This window comes from Nicotiana tabacum, chromosome 18, assembly GCF_000715075.1.
Source record: "Nicotiana tabacum cultivar K326 chromosome 18, ASM71507v2, whole genome shotgun sequence".
NCBI classification, from domain to species: domain Eukaryota; kingdom Viridiplantae; phylum Streptophyta; class Magnoliopsida; order Solanales; family Solanaceae; genus Nicotiana; species Nicotiana tabacum.
In genome coordinates, this window is record NC_134097.1 from 119,784,275 (window position 1) to 119,801,044 (window position 16,770).

At 36.1% G+C, this 16,770-nt stretch overlaps 1 protein-coding gene across 1 annotated transcript; it reads right to left on the minus strand.

Moving 5' to 3' along the window:
* Positions 1-3,851: 3,851 nt before the first annotated feature.
* On the minus strand, positions 3,852-16,163 carry LOC107767726 (protein transport protein SEC23 D). The gene is made up of 14 exons (XM_016586811.2): positions 15,697-16,163; positions 15,526-15,585; positions 14,579-14,632; positions 14,316-14,488; positions 14,008-14,194; positions 13,620-13,765; positions 13,388-13,542; positions 12,155-12,236; positions 11,954-12,069; positions 11,346-11,444; positions 10,157-10,280; positions 6,147-6,424; positions 4,663-4,877; positions 3,852-4,565 (listed from the first exon to the last, which is right to left on the minus strand). Exons 1-14 carry the CDS (start codon positions 16,022-16,024, stop codon positions 4,354-4,356), a joined length of 2,229 nt encoding a protein of 742 aa, XP_016442297.1. The 5' UTR covers positions 16,025-16,163; the 3' UTR covers positions 3,852-4,353.
* Between the last annotated feature and the right edge of the window lie 607 nt (positions 16,164-16,770).

The window sequence follows — 16,770 nt, forward strand, 5'->3', positions numbered from 1 at the left end:
TAAGGGATTTAACAAACGAACTAGACTGGGTAAAGATGACGAAGAACTGGTATGGATAGAAGTATGAGTAACAATACTCGAGAGGTCCCTTGGTCGGAGAATACAGCTTTTGGTCTCTGTTGTCTATAATCACTGACCCTTTAGGTTTAACCAATTGCTCTTCATATATGAGCTCACGAAATGATTTCTCAAGGACCGATTCGAGTTGGTCCTGCCTCGCTTCGAATTTGACTATGTCAATAGCTATTCGATCCAAACGATTAAGAACTTATGAGATATCAAAAGCCATCGATGAGCGTTCCCGCAGTACAAAGATGGAAACTCTGATACCACTGATGCATTTTGCAGGGAAATTTAAGGAAAATTGCAGAGAGAATAGAGGAAAAACTTCAGAGAAAGAAAAGAGAGATAATTCTTCATATATAAATATAACCCTTCCAAATGAATATTACATTGTTATATTGGGAAAATAAGAGAAGGACTAAAACGTAAATAAAAGATTAATAACCACAAAGGCTAGGGACTAATGTGCAACCTGACTATTATTTATCATAACCAACTCTTAACAAACTAAGTATTCCTCTGCAAGCCTCACGTACTATCCTGTGTAGCTATTAGGACTTGACATATAAAAATTGTATCAACGATGATTTTTTTTTTTATGGATATTGTTCTTCAACTTTTAACTCCCAAAATCAGTATTATTTGGACTTCAACTCAGCGAATCAGCTAAGAGATGATTGGCCAGATCCGATTCAACTTCAAACTACAAATCCATACTCAAAAGAATAGCGAACACAAGCAAGGGGTAAAACATTGGAATGAACAAATGAAACTTTTTTATGAATTCTTTTTATTGGATAAAATCAAATCCTAGACCATGATTATGGGAATAATTACTAATCCAAGCTATGATACCAAGATGATACAAACTCAAATACGTGGAAGCAAATAAAATAAACAAGTAAAGAAACAAGATAGGATAAAAGGATAACACAAGAAATTAGAGGAGGGGGGAACAGAAATCAGAAGAGAGAATAGACAGTCAATCCAAAGAAAAAGAGATTGAACTTATAATTGGATCCATAAAATGGAAATCTAAATAAGGTTCATTGAGAGATAAAGATGCATGATATTTATTCATCAAAATCTAGCTTCCTAACTCAACCCTAAACTTAGCTATTTATAGTTGCTACTTGAAGCTATTCCAAAAATAGCCAAATGAGTCTTAATTGTATAATGGGCCTTAATTACAAATTGTAGCTTCAAGCTTGATTCTTTACCTTTTGTAACACTCCAATACCTTAATATCTTGTAAAAATAGCACGGGCTAGCTAGTTTTTGGACTGGTAATTCAAAAATAGTCAACTTTTGTAAAGTCATGAAAAAATAGCCACTATTTTGGTGTAAATGGCGTGGGGTAGCCACTATTTGAGGTGGTACTTATTTTTTATCCAGCAATTCTAATATTGAGCAAAAATAGCCACTACTCTATTAAAATTAATATGAAAAGATATTTTTACCTTTTCTTCTATTGCTTTTCTTCTCAAACCCTCGCTTCTCTCTATCAAGTTCGATGCATGCCTATGTTCATAGATAAGCCTCGTAACTTTGAAATCACCTACCTACTTGGTTGTTGGTTCTATTCGACTTTTGAGTACTTATGCTGCTGAAAAGCATTTCAAATCTTACTTACTCTCTGAAGCAAAGAACACTAGTAGTAATAAATAACCAGTACTTACATTCAAATCTAATTTCTTGCTGTTTGGGGCTAAATTGTTTATGATTAGTGACATTTCTGTTCTGTAATAGTGGTTGTAGTGGAACAAGTAAATGAGTGGCCAATAGAGAAACTTATACCATTAGAATTTAGAGGTACAAATTCAGATTAAGGAGTTAGATATGTAAAGGACAATTGGTCCTGAACTTAGAGGTGGAAGTTCAAAAATTAAGGACACTTGGTCCTTAACTTAGAGTTACAAGCACAGAAATTAAGGATGGGTAGTCCTTAACTTAGAGTTACAAGCACATAAATTAAGGACATGTAGTCCTGAACTTCGAGTTCCAAGTTTAAAAGTTAAGGACATGTAGTCCTGAACTTAGAGTTACAAGTTCAAAAGTTAAGGACGGGTAGTCCTAAAATTAGAGTTACAAGTACAAAAACTAAGGACAAGTAGTCCTTAACTTAGACTTATAAGCTCATAAATTAAGGACAGCTAGTCCTGAACTTACAGTAACAAACTCATAAGTTAAGGACACTTGGTCTTGAACTTAGAGTTGGAAGTTCAAAAATCAAGGACACTTGGTCCTTAACTTAGAGTTACAAGCACGGAAATTAAGGACAAGTAGTCCTTAACTTAGAGTTACAAGCACAAAAATTAAGGACAAGTAGTTCTTAACTTAGAGTTACAAGCACATAAATTAAGGACAGGTGGTCCTGAACTTCGAGTTTCAAGTTCAAAAGTTAAGGACATGTAGTCCTGAACTTAGAGTTACAAGTTCAAAAGTTAAGGACAGGTAGTCCTAAACTTAGAGTTACAAGTTCAAAAACTAAGGACAAGTAGTCCTTAACTTAGACTTACAAGCTCATAAATTAAGGACAGCTAGTCCTAACTTACATTAACAAGATCATAAGTTAAGGACACTTGGTCCTGAACTTAAAGTTGGAAGTTCAAAAATTAATGACACTTGGTCCTTAACTTAGAGTTACAAGCATAGAAATCAGGGGTATTTTCGTCCGGGCGGGTAAAAGATTATTAAGCATTGGCTAAAAAGTAAATACATCCTAAACCGTAGATAAAGAATAAAGACATCTTTAAATAGTGGCTAATCGTGCACTTCCCCACTATTTTGCTGCAATACGGAAAGTTCCAGCATAATATACTAGATAATTGGTGCACCTGTGTATGAACTTTCAGCATATTATGCTGGAGCTCCAACACACGAAAAGTTCTAACATAATATACTGGAGATTGGAGCACCTGTGTATGAACTTCCAGCATATTATGCTGGATCAGTACATTATACTGGAACTCTAATATATTATGCTGGAACTCCAGTTTATTATGCTGGAATATTTTTCGGATTTCGAACAGTGTTTTCGTTTAGATTTATCTTTACAAGAAAAGAAGCTAAATTTCGATTACTTTGAAACTGTGGCTATTTTTTAATTACCACTTGTAAATCTTGCTATTTTTAAATTTCACCCTAATATCTTCTTGTGTGAGTCCTACGTTGTGAGTGCTAGGCTGGATCTTATAATTCCCAAAATTTGAAGATCAACGTTGGTTGGCTTTTGATAACCATTGTTTCGTAAACTTTCACAATTGGTTATAACGAAGAGAATTGGTAAAATTTGAAGGCGCACGCCTCGAGAATTGTCAAAATAATCAATTTTACAAAGAAACAAGTAACTAAACTCCAAATAGTAAACTTAAAATTGTAAATTTAGAAGACTTATTACTTTTGAGGTGTCTCTTTTACTAAATTAATTTCAATTTTTTTTAGTTTAAAGTATTTCTACTTGTCAATTTTAAAACGTTAAATTTTCATATTCACCAGTTTAATTTTGTTTGTCACTTTTATGTATTTAATAAAGGTTGTTCTCTTTGAAGATTTATCACTCCGAATTGATTTAAGAATATGTTAATTTGGAACTCGAGCAAGATCCTAAGAGCCTAATGCAATCTGTCCCAGGCCTTGGAATAAGAGGCCAGTCACATATGGAACTTACCACTTTTTCCAAGTGGTAAGTTCATCTTTCGAGCTATTAACTCGTGTAATAACAGAACTTACCATTTTTTCCAAAATTGGAAAGAAAAAAAAAACTTTTAACTTCTCACAAACATTCGTTGCAAAAGAGACTAGTTTGTTTATTCAGTCTAGTTTGTACTTCACAAGAACAAAAAGAGAGATCCACAGGGGGGAAAATACATGACCAACAAGAATGAGGAAAAAGCAGACACTCTTAACAACATTTCCAAGCTCAGAACTTAAAGTTATATCTATTCTATATTCAAATTATCCACACAAAAAGGGCAGTTTGAGCCAGCTTCTGGTACAAAATTTGGATGAGCAAACCTACAGTCTGAAGCTGAACCAGTAGGGCAATAGAAAAATGTATGAAGATGTGGTGGTGGGTGGTGACATCAGTAAAACTGCTCTGAGTAAGTAATCATCGCTTGGTGTGATGCTACATGTAACCCTTCGTTGCAAAAGTTTCTCGGAATGAAGCTAAGATATAAGTGTTTGTACATGATTGTAGACGATGTAACTGTTCTGGCCCAATTGTACAGTAAGTTTGGAGGAACCTGCTTCCTGTCCTAACCTGTGTTACAGAAGAATTGAGGCAACTTATTTCATGTATTCCAACGTACTTTGATTAATCTCCTCAAGGAATGAAACGAAACCCATGATGCTTGTGAAGCCACTTCCTTCTACATCCTGTTCCTCTATCAGATAATTCTCAAATGATGTCGCATCATCCTGCCCTCCCTTGATAAATGTAAGTTTAGGGGTGATACATCTATCTTGCTTCAGCTTGTTTATTGTTGTTCTCAGTAAACCTGGTTATCAAAATCAACGTTTGCACATCTCAAAATGCATCCACACTATGGATCAAGTAACACCTAATGTAACAATGAAAAAATGCGCGTTACTTACAGTCCTGAGGTGGTGGAAAAGGAAGTGAAGGGTCTGCTGTTGAAGCATAGAACACAATAAGATTTGTGAATGCATCCAGAAAAAATATCGGGCTGCCGCTTGTAATCAGTGCAGCCCGGCTCAGGGAATGTCGAGGATATGCTTGTTTGTCTGGCGAGGCATATGAGGTTAACAATGGATATATAGCACGATTAAGAGAAGAAGGTTCTAGTCCACTGCATCAAAAGTCCAAAGTAGTTAACAATTAGATTTACCAGCCATCATCCACAAAAATTATCAGCAAAAAAGAGTCGCACCCAGCAATTAAAGCTAATGTTTCTAAGGAGCACATGAAGAAAAATCATACTTTCTCAGTCTGTTCTTCTTTTAATGTAGCTACAAAAACTACAATGTCCCTACTCCAGAGACAACATAAAGTTCTCGTATGCACCACCATTAAAAAAGAAAGCCAATCAGCTGTTGAAGAGATGTTTAAGCAGAACACATGGGAAAAAAGGTACCATCTCTATTTGACCAGATTTTTTGGATTAATATGTAAATACCACACAAGTTTCATTCCAGAGAATGATAAATCAACTTTTATTAGGCCACACAAGTTAATAAAGAAAGCTGCATCCTTATAAAGGAACAAAGGGTTTGGGTATCACTAGGTCCATGTCCATACTAAAAAATAGGTAAAGGCTGAAGAAACTACTTGAAAGAGCTTTGATCCCTTCATCTAGATATTTAAAGTATTGCAAAGACTTCTTTAAGCAGAGAAGGGAAGAGAAAAGTACTCGATTTTTCCGTTCCGATTTTTGGTTTAAGAAAGAGAAGAAGTATAGAGAGAAAAAGAGACAGATAAGCTTCGTTTTGGGCCCACCAAATTTTTTTCCCTTAAAATCATGAGGGTTCAAAGGCCCAGAATCTCCAAAAAGAGTATTTCAGTCCCCAGCTACTTATCTGATCCCTTTTCCTTAGACTAAGTTTGCTGATCACTCTCTCGTTCTTTCTCTGAGGCCTTTGAATTCTCTTTCTGATATGGTTCCTTCATAAATATTAAACCCCCAACTTTGAAAACTGTAGTTCCATCTTATCCCATTGTCCTGGACCAGATTTGTACCAAAGCTCCCTTCTCGCATTGCTTCTTGCTAGCAGCCTTTCAAAAAACGAATCAGTTCTTTGCTCCTCTTTTCCTTCTTCGCACTTTACCTTTCTCTTCCTTCCCTTAGTTTCCACAAGTACAGTTAACCTAGAATGCATTCTGCATATCTAACTTCCAGTTGAAACTTAAAAACAAGTATCACCAGTAGCTGAATTAGTTTATTGCAATGACATAACCTCTACCCCACCTCCTATATCACCCCTACTCACCCTCTTCCCCACCATTCCATAAAAGAGCTAGAAAGAAGTATATGAAACTCTAGTCTCTTTTTCACGAAAAGTACATGAAACTCTAGTCTTGTCCACTATGAGAAAATAACCCACTTGGGAGATATTGATACCTGAAAAGACACTGAAGATATATTCGGTAGTCAGGATGCACGCCTTCTTCATGTAAACGAAGAAGAGGATTTCGTAATAGAGCAAACACCAAGCGGGGTAAAGGCTGCAGTTGAGGACATTGAGAGAATGCAACATCAATGTGAACAATGCTTGAACCTCCATGCCCAGACTGAATAAGCTTGCAAGCATCATTGTACTGAGCCGTAAGAATTACAAGCCAATCATGAAGTAACATTCTGCCCTCTCGAACACCTTGCTCCAATGAGGCTAAAATAACCTGAGAAAAAGGAAAATTGTTTAGCATAAGTAAAGAGTAAACTTAACTTCCATTAAGAAAGCATGATTTTGTCTTCTAATATTAATGGGCCTACTGTAGTATACAGATACGCAAGAACAGACATGATGTGTTGATCTTATAAAGATAAAATCTAATACTCTACAAATACTTTTAGCTTAGGACTTAATAAGTTTTGAGGCATTTCAAGAGTTACTCTCATTTTATCATATTTTTGTCGATGAGCGTGCATTATGCTATCAATCTGCCAGGTTTTGATATCAAAGCATCAACAGGAATCATCCAGAATGAGTTTTCTTCAATATGTTGGAAATAATTGTGACTTTTGAAGTCTAGTTTCCAACCAATCAAACGGTTCGTGAGGTTTGCAAATCAGTACATGTAGGTCTCACTTAGTTGCCGCAAGAAAGAGGATTTTGGTAGTGTATACAACCATTAAAGGCGATAAAGAAGTGATACAAAGCATCGTTGGGGCTATAAGCACAAAGTGCAACTAAAGCGCGGGCTTTAATGAAAAAAGGCGCAACCGGAGAAAAAGTTAGAAAATGTATATGTAGTCCAAGACTAATAATTATAAGCATGAGTAACAAATATATGGACAAAGAAATTGAATTTTTTAACAATAAAGCGAAATATCAATTATTTAATGTCACATTTTCAGGATTATACTCACTGGCAAGGAAAAGTATGCCTTAGAGCCTTGATGCGACACTAAAGCACCCACAAAGCGAGGCGAAGCGCTCAACATGTTTTGAGCCTCGCTTCAGAGCTTAAGCGTGCTTTAAGCGCGCCTTTGACAACAGTGCATCTAGCACTAGATGTATCACGGCTTATAACCATTACATGGTATGGTATTTAAGTTGGGAGGAGCGAAGAGCAGCAGCCCATACTCCCCACAGTTACAAATCTGTGCGCCAAGCGAAGTTGGGCCAGAAGCGCACAGGAAATTTCTCCAAGATCAAAAAGAAGGTAGGAGAACAAGTTTTCTATACAAGTTTTCTCCTATCAATGACATCTTGATTCTTTTGGTTTTGCTCACCCATATTATAGAGTAGACTTCTTATAGAGTAGACTTCTTATGTTAGGAGTAGATGAATCTGAAGTTTAAAGTTTTGTTCCAAAAGGTTTTTGGAGTGTTTAATTTTTGTAAGATTATCTTTTATTAGTGTTATTAATTTTTTACTGATTTGTTTGTGAGTGTAGCATAGTGAGGGTCGAAAAGAGAAGCTGTGTTGGGTAACGATCAAATAACATATTGATCCCCAAACATTGGACTGTGATTGTTGTTTAAGCAAACGACAAAACATCCACAAGTTGAGACAATACCAAGCTGGAGATGTACAAAATTAAAGCAAGAAGGATCACTATCAGAAAAACAGAACCTTTATTTATCTTTTAGCTAATATGGAGGAGGAATAGATAAGCTTCTGAAGTATTGGAGAGCTCAACTCATAAAGTCAAGATCCCTTTACTTAAACTTTTTTGTGTAGACAAGAACTATCATGTTCTGTCAATAGTTGACCAGATCTTGGGGATTCTAGAGTTGTCCAAGGTGAAAACCTGAAAAGCGTCAAGATCTATTGTGTATGCTACAAAAACACGGAAATTAAGTTTAAATTATCTTTAAAAAAAGCCAAATACATAGACAGTCCCTTGAACTTGGCCATATATTTCATCTAGACACTTAACTAAGCTCATAACCAATTAAACACTTGATCTATACACAGATTATGCCTATTGAACACATATTTTACGATTCTAAATAACTTAGGGCACGCGAATATCATTCTCTGTGACATGGAAAGTAAAACCAATTATACAAAGACACATCAGCAAAAGGAAAAGGAAAAAATCAAAATCAGAAAGAAAAGGGAGATGACCGAAAAAGGATTCCGGCGAATTAAGCTTCACTTTTTCTGATAAGGCCATTTTTCTGGCAAGGTCATTAAATAAGAAAAATTAAAAAAACACAACTATCACGGTATCACCGGCAAACCCACTTCCTCCACGCTATACAAATTCCGGGCACCACCTTATGCTCTCTTTACTGTCTTAAGTAATCAAAGCTTTAAGTTTAATGGAGAAAAGTGAAATCGTTTCTAAAGGCATTTAGGAAAGGATTAGGGATAAAAAGACAGAGAAATAGTATGAGGAAGGGCTCGGTTTTGATCCCGGATCTGGATTGAAACTATGGAGGTCGCCGGTGATGAATCTCTAGTGGAAGTAAGGCTTTAGATCTACTGATCTAGTCAGAAACTAAGGCTTTTGGGTAGAAAATGATTCGTGTGAGTTGAGGGGAAAGAGAGAAAGAAAATGGAAGACTGAGAAGCTAGAAGTCGTCGGAGCATTTTTCCGGGCAAAGTCTAAAATTATTCCATTGGAATTAAATATTTTGAGTACGCACTCAAGCTGGGTGACAAACACACAACTTGCCATGTCATCAAAGTGTATTCAATAGGTACAGTTTGAACACATATTAAGTGTTCACTAGGTTATAGGTTTAGTTAAAGTGTCTAGATGAAAAATATGGCAGAGATAAGGGGTTGTCTATGTATTTGGCCTTTAAAAAAATAATAAACACAAATACCAGTTATGTTGGCAAAAAAGTTTTAAAAACCAAGTCCTCAGGACTTTGATCTAGTGGTAAAAATGTAGCAGGGTTAGGCACAAGTTACGAGTTCGGACCATGCCGCAGAAAAAAGCTTTGTATTTAAGGTTAGAGGGGCAGGCTCATTATCTGCCGAGTTTCGAATCATGACCTATTGGCTCCCGGGAATTTCTCGGCTATCAAAAAGCAACTTTTAAAAACTTTAATTAAAGAAATATATAATGTAAAATCGTATCTATCAAGCTCAAAAATCATTTTAATTTTCTATTTGGATGCAAATTGTGGTGTTAATATTGTAATCCAGATTTATCGACTAATTATCTACATAACTTTATAGGTTCTAATTATCGATCACTAAAATGTTCATTTACAACTTTTTAGTAACATATACTCCCTCCTTTTCATTTTATATGACAGTGTTTTTGATAAAACACAAAGTTTAAGAATGAATGAATGAAAGAGTTACACATAAGTTGACTTTCTTAGCTCTTAACACCCATTGTGAAGTTCTCTTTTGGATGTACTTGGCATCAACATTTCCTTAATGCTGGAATTTTGCTTTACATCAATAAAATACTTCACCGATCAAAAAAAAGTATTGACACATAAGCTAAATATGTATGATGAGCAAAATAGGAATATTAAAATTAAAGAGTTTCGAAATATAGAAATAGAGTCAATCTTTTTTCAAGCGACCAAAAAGGGAATAGAATGCCATATAAAATAGACAAGAGTTGATAATATATTACTTCCTCAACTAAGTTTATTGTCTAGTGATTCACTCTTCAAGAACAAATCCATGGGCTATGAGGCGCAACCATAGCGTCTTGGTGCCAACACTATACACTGCCTAAGTGAGGCAAAACACCAATCTGCTTAACTTCAGGGTTTAACCGCACTTCAAACGAGCCTTTAACAACACAATTCTAAAAGCATATTTGTATTATAATAATTCTGTGCACTTAACACCACCTTGTATCAATTAACTTACCGAAAAATGCTGGCAAGTTCACATCGAAATAGAAAGAGACAAATCCTAAGAGACTCCAGTTAATAGCCCTGATGAATTTCGGTTAAAGTGAAGTATGAAGGAAAGTAAGACATACCTTGTGGACAAGTAATGAAAGCACCACTTCAGAATCAACACCATCATAAATCTCATTTATGCTATGAGCTACTCCAAACTGCAGAGTTCGAATCCTTAATCTCCTTTTGAGGGAATGCTTTGTTCTGCACAAACACATCCACTGCTTAGAGCATATCTAATAGAAGATGATCCCAAAAGGGTATCCACCAGAAAAAGAAAAGCAAAAAAAGAAACTTATTTCTTGCTCAAAGCTAGAGCACTTTAAATTATAGAAAAAGTTTTAGAATTAAAAAGAAGAAAAAAGGTAAAGCGAAACCAGAGGAATGCAACATTATGAAGAAATGGTAGGATAAGCTGCAATTCTGACAGACATTAGCTCCAGAATTCTCTACTTCTAGATCATTCCTTTGCTGTCTTAAGTAATTGGTTCGCTTATATACTTTTAAATTGAATCAACTTTTACTTGGGGCTGAGAGGTACAAACACCATATATAGTATGTGGCTTGTCAAACATCCACTGCTAAAACCTTAGATGTGTCACCAAAGTAAAGAAACCAAACAGACACCTTCTCCTACACTGTACAGTAGCTGCAGATATCTGGAGCATGCTCTTGTTTGCAGATCAGTTGGGTAATGCCTGAGAGTATTAAGGATGCCTATGAATGCAGGAGTTCCAGAAAGTTGATAGATCCATCAGGAAAATCTGGAAATGATCCCTGCATGCATTTTTTGGTGTGTCTGGACAAGAAGGAACTGCATATGTTTTGATGAAATATCAATTGCAAACCACTCCATTAAGGCTAGATCTCTTTTATGTTTATTCGGTTGGAGCAATCTATGCCCTGTAAATACCCCTGATGACTTTATGGATTTTGTTAGCTTCTTATCTTTAGCATAGAACTTCATGAACTGGAGCTAACAAACTCTCTTTTCTACTTACCATCTTTTGTAAACTGTGCATCTTCTTGATGCCATCAATGAAACTACTTCATCACAAAAAAAGCACCCAACCAGGAAAAGCTAAACTAGAACCAAAACAGAACTGCCAAGACACTTGTCCAGATGCAACATATAATTGCATACTTTATGGTTCTTGTTGTTGAGTTCTACTAAGTAAACCCAATATTATATTTACAAAAGAATAAATTTAAAGCTTTGATCTTTGATGATCACCTCAGCATAAAGGCCACTAGTAAGAATAATCGTACCTTGTTGTAGAACTTGATCCTGCATTTGCAAGTTCATCTGGTGGGACAACAACAGTATACTGAAAAGCAATTTGCACCATAGGCAATTCTGAAGTATGCCTGCAGAAGAAAAGTATTCTTGTATTATTAGCAAAATTAAAAATCTGGCTCAACAAGGGATTTTCACTGGAACTGGCAAAAACTTAAATGCGTGCAAGATGCAGAGGAACCCATAAAATGCATTGCCCCAGAGCAGAAAACAACAACAACAACAACAACAACAACAACAACAACAACAAACAAACAAACAAACAAACAAACAAACAAACCAACCAACCAACCAACCAACCAACCAACCAACCAACCAACCCAGTGTAATCCCACAACTGAGGTCTGGACCCCAAAGCAGAAAACAAACAAATTTAATTTGGTGTCATTAAGACCAGCACGTAGCTTTACTAAAGGGGCCAATAGCACTGCTTTTATCAAAAGTTCTTCTAGTGCAAATAAATTTAGCATCAATTTTTTAGTCAAGCATCGTTCCATGTAATAATTAGCAGTTCATACAAGAAACAATGAGCAAAAAAATTATTTTGGAAAAGGAGTACAAAAAGCAGAAGATATGTTACCTGGAAAATCCAACATTATTTGCAAATTCTAAATCGTAGGCATATGTAGCAAAAGAATCACAGCAAATTATGTGTTGGACATTTTCATATTGCGGATCTGGGAAGAAATGCCCATACTGTAGGGAATAGTGCAAGTATTATGAGCCAAACGAGATAGTAGAATAAGAATCTGTGGAATAAAAATGATAGCAGAGATCTTACAGAATGACTCGGTTGAAATTCTGACGAAGTTCTCAGCCTTAGGACACAATTAAAAGCATATGGTCGACTTAACATGCGGTACCTGTACGAATATCATTCTAGTGTTATGTAAACTGACAAACGTAAACCCTGGAACAAAAATATATGGTTATTACTGGTGTGTTACTTTATACTGGTAACAACCAGTTATCAACAAATGACCTGTCATATGATAAGACTTCAACCTAATTCATACCTAAGGCTTACGAACATCCTTTATATCCCATAGACACAATCCCTCAAATTCGCAAAAACTTAACACAAGATCCCTCGTTAATTTCTCTTTTGGTTTTGCCCTTTCTTTTTCTTTTTCTTTCATCTGTATACATATGATTTAGACTTGAGGATTTGTCTTCCAAAACAAACTGTCATCTATTATTTACATATGAAAAATCACCAATTATACCATCTGAAATCCTGCGAGGACACCAAAATTGAAACTCCTATATTTAAAAAAAAAAAAGAATTAACCTTAAACACCAAATTCGTACTTCATCTCCACTAATCCCCAACACAAGAAAAAGAAACTTTTAGAAATGCTCTGAGTTGGCTAAATCCAAAAGCCATATGCCTGTTTCCCCGCAATAAGCACACACATTAGAAGCAAATTCTAGCCACTCAATAACCAGAAAAAGCCATCCAGGAGCAGCAGACCCTATACCTATGCGCAATCACAGGGAAGAGCTAAAATCAACAAGGAGCTTAGGATTCCATGCCCTAATTTGGGTGTTAGAGATGGTTGATGCTCGGTTGAACCTACAAATTTGAATCCCTAATTGATGCAACAAAGACTTAGCGAGGGGAAATCTAAGTGCGCAAATTGGTGAAATTTTGAAACCAAGAAAAAGCTTGTTCCGCAAGAAGGAGATCCAAATGGATATTGCACAGAACGTCTCTGTGAAGTGAAGCCAAAGCGGTACTTTTTTCAGCGATAAGTTAGGTTTTTCGGCCAGCAGGACACTTTCATTACAAGCAGGGAACATGTCCGTCGAATAGAGATGGAAAAGTTAATCAGGGGAGTTTTGAGTACAGTTCTACAAACTTGAGGGATGTATGGCGTAGGTGGGGTTTTTCTTTTCTGGGGGGTGGGGGTGGGGGGGATATTCTTAAACTTCAGATCAAACTTAATGATGAATTAGATTTAAAAGCTCACATACATTACATAATCATAGCAATAGCAAGTATTATACTCACATGTCTTGAGGAAGTGTGGAGTCATCACTGCTCGTATACAAAAATAAGGAGCCTCCACTCTCGATACTCAGAAACTTCAGTGATGCTAAATCAGTATACTCATTTGTCACAGCAAATATGTCTACACAAACACCTGATTGAACAGCCACGGCAGCCTATTGAAATACATTTTAATGCTTAATGTTCAAATGTAAATTAGCTAAAATCAATAAGTCACGAACTATGCTAGTACCAGATCTTTATAGAATGGAGTTTGTTCAGGAAGTAAAGCTCGATCTGCATCCTCTCCTTTACTAGCATACTGCTCACCATACCGTCTTGTATCTAGTTGGCCGGCTCCAATATCAGGAGCACCCGAAAGAAAAGCAAAAACTCTAGCTGCATTTTGATTCAATTGGGGGGAAAAAAACAGTCACTGAGTAATATCTTTAAGCAAGATACTATGGAACTACTAATTCAGTGGAAAGATTCTCTGTTTGCTGTCCATTCTGGAAAAAGGCTGATTCAGCAAGAACAAAAGGATGCCTGAATTAATAAATTACAGTAACAAAAAGCAACCCAACAAGAGGTGCATCATTAATTGTCTCTGACACAAAGAAAGAAATGTGAAATTGCCATACCTAATGCAAACGTATTTCCATATTCTGATCCAAGATAATTGAAAAGGGCTTCCATTGCAGCTCCAAAACCTCTTCCACCCAGAAAAACTCCATCTAATCCTTGACCTGCACCTGATGTCCTTTCCCATGAAGTTGTTGGCCTCAATGTTTCAAGTGCGGATGCGATGCGGTCCTTACAGGTATCCACCTACAACAAATCACTGATTTAAGGCTACTGCATGTTCATCCTTTTGACATTGAAAAATTAAACACCATTACAGTCCAGATAGAAAAAGAAAAGCACTGGGAAAGGAATCAAACAAACATACTGGAGCTAAAAACGAAAGTAGGGGCATGACATCCTGAAGTTCCATTGACAGGGCACTATCAGAATCATGAGGAATGAAAACATTCTTCACCACTGGAATTGGCCCTTGAACATCATACAAACCTATTTTATGGCTGAATGTAGCCAGCCCAAATAGTGATCCAGGCCCAAGAGCTTGATCAAAAGACAAAAGAAAACAAACATTAAACTTCCGTCTAGTAAAGAATATAAACTTAATGTTCAAAAGATGTGTCAATAACCAACCTTCTAAAGCAGCTAAAAGTGCACTTTTAACAAGTTCCAAAAACTCTTCCGATGCTGCATAAGAACTTAACACCTGTTAATCAATAACAGCAACATACTCCGCATCTACTTTCCACAAAATGCATCAGTTCTTAATGTAAAATCTAAGATAATTCTCAAAGATCAATGGAAATAATGTATGCCAAGTGAGAGTAATGACAATAAAATTTAACTATGATAGTCTACACACATACATGTGTCAACAAAGAAGGCCAACTGACATGAAATCTGACAAGAAGATAGATTTCAGTTGTCATTTTCCATCTGCATAATCTATTGTAATATCCCTGTTTGGTTAGAGTTGCTACTGACCCTTTGTGCACTTTAACACCATTATCTACAAAGTAAGACCTGTGTAGGAGTGCTTGTAGCTAAGCGTCTTGTCTCTAGGCATAACAATACAGCTCCCAAAACTAAACCTTTTAACATTCTTTTTAATGTTAAGCTGTGACATCCATCCCCTACAAATTCCCAACAAGCCACAACCTTCATAAACACGAACAACCACAACACTTCCATTCCCATAAAACTCAACAAACCAACCAACTGAATTTGGGTTGATTTGGGACAATCGATACCTTGTTTTTTTCGCTTCAAAATAAAATATTTATCCTTGGAAACTACATAGAGATTAGTGATTACCACAAACCACGTTTGAAATTTAAAACATTTCAGCAAATCAAAGGCAGAAAAATCCCTTCAATACTCTAAATTAAATAATTGCATAGTCCCTACATCATTTAACTGCCACAATCAAATTAAAGCAATAATATACTAGTTTAAGTTATATGCATCAGGTCATTTAAAAGCTAACTGCACGTAACTCTATTTAACTTAAAGTAAATGGTACGACTAAGTTATATTACACTGATGGATTAATAACTTAAATCCTAGTAATAATAACTTACAAGCAAGATCAACAGCTGCCACATACACAGGTCGCGCCTGCATTTCCTCAGATTCATCCACTAAACCAATCCAAAAACAAATATATTCAAAACAGTGCATCTAAATTCCCAAAATTACACAAAAGGGAATCTTCAAATATCAAATTTTGCATTAAAGGGTGCTACACTTACTGGGCAATTCAAGGTCAATAAACGAAGATAAATTCTCCGGACAAGATTCAGGGAGCGAATAACGGGTTACGGCCTGAGAAGAAAGCCCGTTAAGGGTCCCACAAAGTGCACAAGTCCAGGCCCATTGTTCTTGTTCACAGTATGTGTTATAGTAAGCCCAACAATTCTCACATCGGGGTAATAAGTGACCGCCCGATCCATAAACCGGTGGATTCCCGTTTTCGTCCTTGCTGGCGAACGGTGAAACTGTTACCCCCCACGGTAGTCCTGATTCTTCCAGTGCGTCTTGGTCACCGGGAAACCGGCTAACTGTTGCACGCACCGCCATTAGCGCGTGGGTTTAGAGACAGTGAAACTGCAGGAAAATGTTGAGCAAATTTTTTATTTTTAAAGGGTTTTTGGAGGTTTTGATCTGGAACTTTTTTGTGGAGAAGATGGGTGTAGGATAAGAGAGTGTGCACTGCTGCGTATTTTAGTGAGGTGGGTTTCTTAATTTCTGTTTGCGTTACACATGTAGTGAGCCAATGTTGGGTTGACACGTTGGATTCCAGCTAGGAGGCAGTCCACGTTTGATTTTGATGGGGCGGACTTTGCAATATTCAAAAGGTTTGGGCTTCTCTTTTAAATCGTCATTTTACAAGGACCTGGGTGATTTTTTTCTCTTTTTTTTGAACATAAAAGGAAGCTTATATTGGTTTAAATAAAAACATTACATAATCCTAACATAATCCCGTAGTATATTGCCATTGTTTACAGCAGCGAGACTACTACAAACATTAGCAGGTAAATACTTAGTACCATTACATAACCCTTGCTTGTTTCTATATAATTAATCTTAGGGTGCGCGTGTAACCATATCAATGAATACAAAACTTTAAAGGATTAGATTAATATTATTCATCTGCTTTAATTTAGTTTAACTGGATACAGAATTTAAGAAAGCAGGAAAGGAATACTTTTAAACTTGTGATCTTGCACATACCATAATATTTGAGTGGCTATAAAAGTTTGTCATTAAGGAAAAAATAAAATATTCATGTTTAATTATTTTTAAATTTAAAAGTATTATTAATT